Source organism: Oncorhynchus nerka, linkage group LG3 (genome assembly GCF_034236695.1).
Source record: "Oncorhynchus nerka isolate Pitt River linkage group LG3, Oner_Uvic_2.0, whole genome shotgun sequence".
Lineage (NCBI taxonomy): Eukaryota > Metazoa > Chordata > Actinopteri > Salmoniformes > Salmonidae > Oncorhynchus > Oncorhynchus nerka.
Window position 1 is genome coordinate 11,423,174 of NC_088398.1, and position 11,783 is coordinate 11,434,956.

Below are 11,783 nucleotides of genomic sequence, written 5' to 3' on the forward strand. Positions count from 1 at the left end.
TTCCTTTTTATACAGCTTCATAAATTTTAAGTGCCTGTTCTAAGTTGTGTGTAGTGTTCCACTCTCACTCCTCACTATTCATATTTGAGCGGCGGACGGCGTGCCAAGCCTCGTTACCTCTGGATTATATCCCACCTGGGAACAAGAGCCCCTCGTTTTAATTACAGATTTTAACCTGAAGAAGACTATTCCATCTCCACATCTCCTTCTCAGTATGCACAGGAGCCCCAGGGGAAAATCTCTCTCGCGCTCTGTCTCTCACTTTGTCTCTCCCCAGCTCATCTCTCATAGAGAACAAAGACATTGAAATATTATGCAAATATAAATGCCACTCTTCCCTCTCTGCATTCTCCAGACACTGTATTTCAACACTTGAGGCTTTGGAACCATTGGTTTAGACACCGTCTCAGATTTAAGTGTATAGAGAGATAATGAGTTTTGGGAGGTCCTGTGGCTGGTATTTAGTTAGGCTTTATAACGTTTTATTATTATCCTATGAAGTCTTGTAATACATTATATCTGCATCATAATGCACTATACCTGCAGGCTGTAAGTGAAGTGTTATTGTTTGTTCCCCTCGCAGCCCTTCAAGGAGCGCTGTGAGTGGTTCTATGAGCACCTATTGGCAGGACAGCCAGACTCAGACATGGTCCATCGACCTGTCAACGAGAATGACATCCTGCTAATCCACAGAGGTACCAAGACCCCACTGACCCACCCTTCATACAGTATAACTCATCCTTCATGTACAGCTAACCTCACTGACCATCCTTCATGTACAGCTAACCCCACTGACCATCCTTCATGTACAGCTAACCCCACTGATCATCCTTCATACAGTATAACCCATCCTTCCTGTACAGCTAACCTCACTGACCATCCTTCATGTATAGCTAACCTCACTGACCCACCCTTCATACAGTATAACCCATCCTTCATGTACAGCTAACCTCACTGACCATCCTTCATACAGTATAACCCATCCTTCCTGTACAGCTAACCTCACTGACCATCCTTCATGTACAGCTAACCCCACTGACCATCCTTCATACAGTATAATCCATTCTTCATGTACAGCTAACCCCACTGACCATCCTTCATACAGTATAACCTGTCCTGTACAGCTAACCCCACTGACCATCCTTCATACAGTATAACCTGTCCTGTACAGCTAACCCCACTGACCATCCTTCATACAGTATAACCTGTCCTGTACAGCTAACCCCACTGACCATCCTTCATACAGTATAACCTGTCCTGTACAGCTAACCCCACTGACCATCCTTCATACAGTATAACCTGTCCTGTACAGCTAACCCCATTGACCATCCTTCATACAGTATAACCCATCCTTCATGTACAGCTAACCCAGTTCACCATCCTTCATACAGTATAACCCATCCTTCATGTACAGCTAACCCCACTGACCATCCTTCATGTACAGCAAACCCCACTGACCATCCTTCATACAGTATAACCCATCCTTCCTGTACAGCTAACCCCACTGACCATCCTTCATGTATAGCTAACCCCACTGACCATCCTTCATACAGTATAACCCTTCCTGTACAGCTAACCCCACTGACCATCCTTCATGTACAGCTAACCCCACTGACCATCCTTCATACAGTATAACCCTTCCTGTACAGCTAACCCCACTGACCATCCTTCATGTACAGCTAACCCCACTGACCATCCTTCATACAGTATAACCCATCCTTCATGTACAGCTAACCCCACTGACCATCCTTCATACAGTATAACCTGTCCTGTACAGCTAACCCCACTGACCATCCTTCATACAGTATAACCCATCCTTCATGTACAGCTAAACCCCACTGACCATCCTTCATACAGTATAACCTGTCCTGTACAGCTAACCCCACTGATCATCCTTCATACAGTATAACCCATCCTTCATGTACAGCTAACCCCACTGACCATCCTTCATACAGTATAACTCATCGTTCCTGTACAGCTAACCTCACTGACCATCCTTCATGTACAGCTAATCCCACTGACCATCCTTCATGTACAGCTAACCCCACTGATCATCCTTCATACAGTATAACCCATCCTTCATGTACAGCTAACCCCACTGACCATCCTTCATACAGTATAACCTGTCCTGTACAGCTAACCCCACTGATCATCCTTCCTGTACAGCTAACCCCACTGACCATCCTTCATACAGTATAACCCATCCTTCATGTATAACTAACCCCACTGACCATCCTTCATGTACAGCTAACCCCACTGACCATCCTTCATACAGGATAACCCATCCTTCATGTACAGCTAACCCCACTAACCATCCTTCATACAGTATGTCCTGTACAGCTAATCCCACTGACCATCTTTCCTGTACAGCTAACCCCACTGACCATCCTTCATGTATAACTAACCCCACTGACCATCCTTCCTGTACAGCTAACCCCACTGACCATCCTTCCTGTACAGCTAACCCCACTGACGACCCTTCATGTATAACTAATCCCACTGACCATCCTTCCTGTACAGCTAACCCCACTGACCATCCTTCATGTATAACTAACCCCACTGACCATCCTTCATGTATAACTAACCCCACTGACCATCCTTCATACAGTATAACCCTTCCTGTATAGCTAACCTCACTGACGACCCTTCATGTACAGCTAATCCCACTGACCATCCTTCCTGTACAGCTAACCCCACTGACCATCCTTCATGTATAACTAACCCCACTGACCATCCTTCATACAGTATAACCCTTCCTGTACAGCTAATCCCACTGACCGTCCTTCCTGTACAGCTAACCCCACTGACCATCCTTCATGTATAACTAACCCCACTGACCATCCTTCATGTATAACTAACCCCACTGACCATCCTTCATACAGTATAACCCTTCCTGTATAGCTAACCTCACTGACGACCCTTCCTGTATAGCTAATCCCACTGACCATCCTTCCTGTACAGCTAATCCCACTGACCATCCTTCCTGTACAGCTAACCCCACTGACCATCCTTCATGTATAACTAACCCCACTGACCATCCTTTATGTATAACTAACCCCACTGACCATCCTTCATGTATAACTAACCCCACTGACCATCCTTCATACAGTATAACCCTTCCTGTACAGCTAACCTCACTGACGACCCTTCATGTACAGCTAATCCCACTGACCATCCTTCCTGTACAGCTAACCCCACTGACCATCCTTCATGTATAACTAACCCCACTGACCATCCTTCATGTATAACTAACCCCACTGACCATCCTTCATACAGTATAACCCTTCCTGTACAGCTAACCCCACTGACCATCCTTCATCCCCAAATGTCTTAAACTCCACCCAGTAATGTGTCGGTGTGTCTTTCTTTCTCAATATGTTTCTTCCTCTTTTCTGTCAGAGTCCATATTTAGCAGTAGCTGTGCGATGGTCTCCAAATCGACCAATGAAAAGCTCAAACAGGGCATCGCCGTACGATTCCATGGAGAGGAAGGAATGGTGGGTATTATCAGTGTCTGTGACCTAGGTTCAAATAGTATTTATTTTCTTTTAAAATACTTTAGTTTAGGAACTCTTGATTGAACTTGCCTAGAGTAATGGAAACAATGGCATAGTTCCCAAAATGGAAAGGGAATAGGTCACGATCTCAAATGGACCCACACTTAGTCCTAGCAACACTTTATTAGTGTACTATACAGGACATAGGGTCCCAATTTAGTACATGTTCATTTAGCAGTGGACCTTTAATTGACTTGTGACCTTTGTGTTCCAGGGCCAGGGCGTGGTGAGGGAGTGGTTTGACGTCCTGTCCAATGAGATCATCAATGCAGACTACGGCCTCTTCACCCAGTCAGCGGACGGTGAGACACCTTTCGATTGGCTGATGAGATGTTGTTTGTGTAAAGTGTTTTTTTTCAACTGTAATTGAGGGTGTATTTTCTTCCCTCACTCACCTTGCATCATGATCCAAATACTTTGTTGGTTAATTATACGTCTGTATGCCGAGCCTAGCTGTGTATTGTGACTGAAATGTTTTCCTTTCTCGCATCAGAATACAAGTACTTATTCAAGATGGGTAGGTAAGAAGATCAAAGCTTGACTGGTATTTATTTGTGTGTGTGTGTGTGTCTCTCTCTCTCTCTCACAGGCACCACGTTCCAGCCCAACAGTAACTCGTCAGTGAACCCTGATCATCTGAACTACTTCCGGTTTGCGGGTCAGATCCTGGGGTTGGCTCTTTACCACCGTCAGCTGGTCAACATCTACTTCACCCGCTCCTTCTACAAACACATACTGGGTAACACACCTCACACCCACGTTCTACAGTGGGTTGTTAACATGATGTAATGTGCGGACAGGAATCCCAGTGAACTACCAGGGTGTATCCTCTGCTTGAGCAGGTTGTTACATTTGTAACTGGGTTATAATAGAGTTGTTAGTGTTTTTACGGGGATATTACAGTGACGCTACAGGGTTGTAACAGTATGGGTGCTGTCTGTGTGTCCAGGCATCCCAGTGAACTACCAGGACGTCTCGTCCATCGATCCAGAGTATGCCAAGAATCTGCAGTGGATCCTGGACAACGACATCAGCGACCTGGGACTGGAGCTCACCTTCTCTGTGGAAACAGATGTGTTCGGCGCCATGGAGGAGGTGCCACTCAAACCTGGTGGGACTAGCATCATTGTCACCCAGGACAACAAGGTGAGCCAGCCTATCACAGAAGGAGGATCTGAAACTCCTAACCCCTAGCATTTTGTTGTTGCTCTCAACATCAACTAGGTGAGAATAGCAGATGATTGACAGGTCAAGCAGAAGGAAGTTGTGATGTAGACTGCGCCCCCTATATTCTCTAACACTTATGATCTTATATGATTACTATGTCATGTGTATATGATGTGTGTACAGCTGGCCTATAGGTGGTAATGTTCTGTAAGGAAGAAGCCAGTGAAACGAGACGGCGTTAGAGGGCTGCCCAAAGATCAACCAGACTCTACATAGTGAATGTTCCCTATATATAAACCTCTCTCTCTCTCTCTCTCTCTCTCTCTCTCTCTCTCTCTCTCTCTCTCTCTCACTCAGGCAGAGTATGTCCAGTTGGTAACAGAGTTGAGGATGACTCGAGCCATCCAACCCCAGATAAATGCTTTCCTGCACGGGTTCCACACCTTCATTCCCCCCTCCCTCATCCAGCTCTTTGATGAATATGAATTGGTTAGTGTCCTTGCTTTTCCTCCCTTCTACTTTACCTCTCCTCTCTCTCTTTTTCTCTCTATTCCTCTCTACTGTCATCAACTCCCTTCACCTCTCTATTTTCCTCTACTGTCCTCAACTCCCTTCTCCTTCACCTCTCCTCTCTCTTTTCCTCTCTACTGTCATCAACTCCCTTCTCCTTCACCTGTCCTCTCTCTCCTCTCTCTTTTCCTCTCTACTGTCCTCTCTACTGTCATCAACTCCCTTCTCCTTCACCTCTCTCTCTTTTCCTCTACTGTCCTCAACTCCCTTCTCCTTCACCTCTCCTCTCTCTCTTTTCCTCTCTACTGTCATCAACTCCCTTCTCCTTCACCTGTCCTCTCTCTCCTCTCTCTTTTCCTCTCTACTGTCATCAACTCCCTTCTCCTTCACCTGTCCTCTCTCTTTTCCTCTCTACTGTCATCAACTCCCTTCACCTCTCCTCTCTCTCTTTTTCTATTTTCCTGTCTTTTCCTCTCTACTGTCATCAACTCCCTTCTCCTTCACCTCTCTCTCTTTTCCTCTACTGTCCTCAACTCCCTTCACCTCTCTCTCTTTTCCTCTCTACTGTCATCAACTCCCTTCACCTCTCCTCTCTCTCTTTTTCTATTTTCCTGTCTTTTCCTCTCTACTGTCCTCAACTCCCTTCTCCTTCACCTCTCTCTCTCTCTCTTTTCCTATTTTCCTCTCTTTTCCTCTCTACTGTCATCAACTCCCTTCTCCTTCACCTCTCTTTCTCTGTTCTCAACCCCTCTTGCCCATTATATTTTATTCTCCTCCTCATCTCTCGCCTGCTCGCCTAGCGGGATCTGATGTCTGATGCAGGGATTGATTGACCTTGTCTGGCTCGGTGTGTGTCAATGGGATGTTGGGGTCACCTTGAGGCCTCTCGCCGTCGCCCGGCTCAGATCAGATTTGTTTCTGTGTGTGTCAGCAAAATCCATGTCCTCACTAGTCCCTGGATCGATAGGGTACCATGGCGATTATCTGGCCCGCCGTGTGTTATTGGACATGTGTGTGCAGGTACAAGCCTCGGTCACACAGTCACAGCTCGCCTGCTGACAACAATAAGGATCTGTGGGGAGGAGAGTTTCGTTCTGTTTACCACTGGACCACCTGTGTTCAGTTGTGTTAGACAAACACCCTTGTGTCTTTGACAACATGATTTTGAACAGAAGAAGCATTAAGTTATGTTTTATAAGTCTGTTGTGTATGATCCATGTGTCCTGACTACTACTCCATTTAACCTCTCTGTGTGTGTGCGTGTCTGTCTGTCTGTGTGTGTGTCTGTATGTCTGTCTGTCTCTGTGTGGGTGTCTGTCTCTGTGGGTGTGTGTGTGTGTAGGAGCTGTTGCTGTCTGGGATGCCAGAGATCGATGTGCAGGACTGGCACAGGAACACAGAATACACCAGTGGCTATGACCTGGAGGAACCTGTCATCCAGGTGAGTTAGCTCTCACCAGGCAGGACTCTTTTTAATGTAACACCACCTCATCAGAGCGGAGGAACCTTTTTACTGGAAACACCTCCAAATCAGAGAGATGTACCACAGGCTTGGCTGATCCTACAGAGATCTTAACACCTCCTCCCAGGCTGGCTTAGTGGTTTAAAGTTGATTCTCTTGTCAGATTATCTTATCTCACAGTGGTTTTCATTTGGTTTAATGTGGATTCTCTTGTCTTGTAGTGGTTCTGGAAGGTGGTAGAAAGCCTTACCCAAGAGGAGAGGGTCCTACTGTTGCAGTTTGTCACTGGCAGGTGAATTTCTAATAGTGTGTGTGGCAGGTGATTTTCTCACAGTAATTCCCTCATAAGAACTGTCCTATCTAATTCCTCTCTCATGTCCCTGTCAGTTCCAGGGTACCTCATGGTGGCTTTGCCTTTCTGATGGGAGGTAGTGGCTTACAGAAGTTCACTATTGCCTCTGTACCATACACATCAAACCTACTGCCTACCTCCAGCACCTGGTAAGGACCACACACACATGTCACTCACACATGAGAGAGAGCAGCATGCGGACAGAAACAGAAAAAGCACTAGAGGGCAGTATGGTTCCTCTGACTCCTTTGCCTCTGGAGTCGTGTGTGTGTGTGTGTGTGTGTGTGTGTGTGTGTGTTGCTTTAGTGCACTGGTATAGAAGAGGGGAAGAGGGGGAGAGGGAAAAACAGGGAGGGGTTTCTGCATGTTGGATAGAAAGGACAGGTACTGTAGTTCTCATCACTGTAGGTCTATACTTTGGCAGATAGAAATCACCACTGTACTGTATACTACAGCAGCTGGATATGAGACATAATGACATGCCATCAATCTGCAGTGAACCACAAGAAACTACATTGACCATGATGTTCCTCCCACAGCATCAACATGATGAAACTCCCAGAATACCCCAGCCAGGAGGTCCTGCGGGACAGGCTGCTGGTCGCACTGCATTGTGGGAGTTACGGGTACACCATGGCGTGACGCTGGCTGCAGCTGCGTCTCAGCGGGACTCCTCTGGTCCATGCACACAAGAGTGTGTGTGCGTGTGTGTGCGTGTGTATTTGTGCGCATTGGCATGGACACATCAGTGCAAGGAATCCATCCAACACTTCCTAATCCAAACATATTTCACCTATCTATGTGGCATATTTCACCTATCTATGTGGCAGTTTGTTTTAGCTGGGTAGATTTTATTCTACAGCCAGAGCTAGCTATGATTTGTATAAGATAAACAAGCTCCCTGTCATTTCAACCTAATTGAAGGCAAAGGAAATGTGATACCCCTGATTTCACTCTGAACTGCCAAAAACATGTTACCATGGTCACAACAACAACTTATCCACTAGACTGGCTGCACAGCATCCCTCCCACGGCGTGAAGCCAGTCAGCTGCCTTCCATTTAGTCTCTCTCCTTTGGCATTCTTCTCCTGTAACATGGTAATATGGAATGATCTGGTTGTTGTGTATTTCAAATTGAAGGGGGAGTCTATAATGATATTACTGTAAGAGGCTGTGGCCAGGTGGTTTTACATGTGTTTACCAGGGAGGTAGTCGTAAAAAGGTGGCAAAGATTCTAGCCTGCAAGTAACATAAACACTAATGCAAAAATGGCTAATTTGTCCTAGGAATAGGTACATAAACGATTCCCAAAATGAATAGAAGCGTTAACGGTGCTTACAGGCGTTTACCCCCCGCTACAGTACATCCCTGATCTTCACAGCTGCCTAACCACAACTCCCTCACCCTATAAGGTGCATGTCTCATGGCTCTACTTTGTGAGGTTCTTCAGTTTAGTGTCATTCTGTTGTGTTATTCTGTCATCTGCAGCTGTATCTCTGTGTCCTTGTAGTGATCATCAGGGCCCAGTTTTTCTAAAGTTATCTATCCGGATTTCGCCTATTGGATAAGATTAAATGCATAGAAATAGAACGAATAGAACAGACAAATCATCGACTTATAGTCATTCTATTTCTATGTATTTAATCCTATCAGGTTAGAAAACTTTTGGAAAACTGGGCCCAGTAGTCAGTCATCCCTTTCTATTGTATCTGACTGGCAGGACTCTCTGGGTGCATCCCAAATGGATCCGTAGTTCCTGTATAGTGCACTACTTTTGACCAGAGCCCGATGGGCCCTGATCAAAAGTAGCGCAGTATGAAGGGAATAGGGTACCATTTGGGATGCAGCCTCTGCTTACCATGTTGTATTTCTCTCAGCTCAGTCGACTTGAAGGTTAGAGGAGCACTACAGTATATAGAGCTAAGTGAAAGGTTTGGTCAGCAGTGCCAAAAAGGAGAGCCAGTTTGATTTTGATTGCTTTTTTGTTTTTATCCTACCTGAACATTATGGTGGAACATGTTCTAAAAAGGGATAAGAATCATATCATGACTTGACATATCATGACTTGACATATCATGACTTGACATATCATGAATGTAGCTAAGAAATGTTTTATTCTTGATCCTTGATTTAAATGACTCTACTTCTTTACAATGATGTGGGAATGTAAATACTTATATTTCATATTATTTATCACTATTGTTTTAAATGTATGACTTGTTTTGCAATTGTAATCAGATGTTGTATTGTATACAGAGCCTTTATAGATATTTCTGCAAATTACTCAAAAACAAAGTATGTATTTTACCATAAACATAATACATTGTTTAAACTTTGAGATTGTATCCCCCCCATACATAAACTATTAGTGAGTGATTGTGGGAGAGCATTGAGCAATTCCCAAGCTTGTGTGAGTGAGGGCATGCTGGTAAAGTGCATAGTGGGTGGAGTTGTGTGTGTGTCTGGACGTATGTTCCCTCAGCATGTGCTGTGTTTGGTCACAGGCTGAGATCAGCAGGGCTACCTGTGCTAAACAGTTTCCTCAGCACTCTCCCTCAAACACAACCTCTGTTCCATCTCTCTCAGACAGACACACTGTGACCAAAGCCACATTCTAAACACACATCTTATGTTCTCCATAGCAACGCAGCATCCTCCATACAATCTGCCCTTCCAAGCTCTACCTTAAACACAGCCTGGCTGGTTCACCATGGCAACGCCAACATCTGGTTGAGTACACACACACAGGCAGCGCAGCATGGACAGGCCCAGGGCTGGCTGAGATGTGGACCTGGCATATGTCCCCTTGACAACCCAGAGAGAGAGTGAGCAGGCAGAATGTAAAAGTGGTTGAATATGTGGGTAGAGAAAGAGTGTCCATCACATTCTACCACATATCTTCGCCACACTAACATGCACTCTCATTCATTTAATTGAATTAGCTAACTATTCATCCTCACCCTCCAGTCTCTCCTCCCTGGACACGTGTGACACATTCAGGCGATAACACAGTACACACACACACACACACACACACACTGCTTTAGACACTGTCAGGTGATACCACTGCACTATAGAGTAGATTCTGACCTTTGACCTCCAGAGTTCTTCATCTGGCTGGTTGAGGTTTTTCTGATTGCTCTGTGTTCTCAGACAGAGATAAATGCACTCTTCTGGCTGGCCTCTGGAGTTATTACCTCTGCATCCGCACATACTGATTACATCTGCTGTGTTCACCCTTTCTCTGTTTCTTATACACACACACCACTGACTGCGTACATGTCCTCTACTGTAGTACAAACTGCACAAAGCAATGAGGCTGAAAATATGGTTGTGTAGATTGTCACTCCCCTTCGGCTTGTTCTAGTGCAGACACAGGCATATTTCACCCAGGCAATGACCTGCAGGCAGAGCGCTACAGAGAACTATCTTCACGTGGACAGATTTTGGGGTGGAATCAGCCCTCTCGCTTCGCCTGTTCCTCTGCTATAGTGTACAGTGCCGTCAGAAATGTAAAATGGATTCAACTGAGATTTGTCATTGGCCTACACCCAGTACTCCATAATGTCAAAGTTGGAAGATGTTTTTAGAATGTTCTTCACATAATAAGTTGCATGGACTCACACTGTGTGCAATAATAGTGTTTAACATTTTTCAATGACTACCTCATCTCTGTACCCCACACATACAACTATCTGTAAGGATCCTAAGTTGAGCAGTGCAATTCAAACACAGATTCAACCACAAAGACCAGGGGGGGTTTCCAAATACTCGTAAAGAAGGACACCTACTGTATTGGTAGATGGGTGAAAAGAAAAGCAGACATTTACTATCCCTTGGAGCAAGGTGAAGTTATTAATTACACTTTGGATGGTGTATCAATACACCCAGTCACAAAAATAAAGGCATCCTTCCTAACTCAGTTGCCAGAGAGGAAGGAAACCGCTCAGGGATTTCATTGTGAGGCCAATGGTGTTTTTAAAACAGTTACATAGTTTAATGGCTGTGATAGGAGAAAACTGAGGATGGATCAACAACATTTGAGTTAGTCCATAATACTAACCTAATTGACAGTGAAAAGAAAGAAGCTTTAAAGAATAAAAATATTCCAAAACATGCATCCTGTTTGCAACAAGGCAACTAAAGTAATACTGCAAAGAAATGTGGCAAAGCAATTCACTTTTTGTCCTGAATATAAAATGTTATGTTTGGGGCAAATCCAATACAACACATTACTGAATACCTCTCCACATTTTCAAGCATAGTGGTGGCTGCATCATGTTATGGGTATGCTTGTAATCGTTAAGGACTGGGGAGTTTTTCAGGATAAAAAGAAAAGGAATGGAGCTAAGCACAGACAAAACCCTAGTGGAAAACTTGGTTCAGTCTGCTTTCCACCAGACACTGAGATTAATTCACCTTTCAACAGGACAATAACCTAAAACACAAGGCAGGCCTAATCTACACTGGAGTTGCTTACCAAGAAGACAGTGAATGTTCCTGAGTGGCCGAGTTACAGTTTTGACTTAAATCTACTTGAAAATCTATGGCAGGACCTGAAAATGTTTGTATAGCAATGGTCAACAACCAATTTGACAGAGCTTGAAGAATTTTGAAAAGGATTATGGGAACATTTTGCACAATCTAGGAAAGCTCTTAGAGACATAAACTCTAAGAGTCTTTAATCACTGCCAAAGGTGCTGATACAAAGTATTTGACTCGGGGGTGTGAATAC

At 44.7% G+C, this 11,783-nt stretch overlaps 1 protein-coding gene across 3 annotated transcripts in view; it reads left to right on the top strand.

Annotated features, from left to right (window-relative positions):
- Positions 1-9,386, top strand: part of LOC115102508 (E3 ubiquitin-protein ligase HACE1) — a 25,055-nt gene extending 15,669 nt beyond the window's left edge. For all 3 annotated transcript variants that reach the window (XM_065008490.1, XM_065008493.1, XM_065008497.1), the window contains exons 15-24: positions 584-695; positions 3,400-3,497; positions 3,772-3,859; positions 4,147-4,296; positions 4,507-4,703; positions 5,082-5,213; positions 6,577-6,675; positions 6,918-6,988; positions 7,084-7,197; positions 7,588-9,386. In XM_065008490.1, the coding sequence (XP_064864562.1) occupies positions 584-695; positions 3,400-3,497; positions 3,772-3,859; positions 4,147-4,296; positions 4,507-4,703; positions 5,082-5,213; positions 6,577-6,675; positions 6,918-6,988; positions 7,084-7,197; positions 7,588-7,690 (1,164 nt within the window). In that variant the 3' untranslated portion in view covers positions 7,691-9,386. The remainder of the gene's footprint in view (positions 1-583; positions 696-3,399; positions 3,498-3,771; positions 3,860-4,146; positions 4,297-4,506; positions 4,704-5,081; positions 5,214-6,576; positions 6,676-6,917; positions 6,989-7,083; positions 7,198-7,587) is intronic.
- Positions 9,387-11,783: the final 2,397 nt, after the last annotated feature.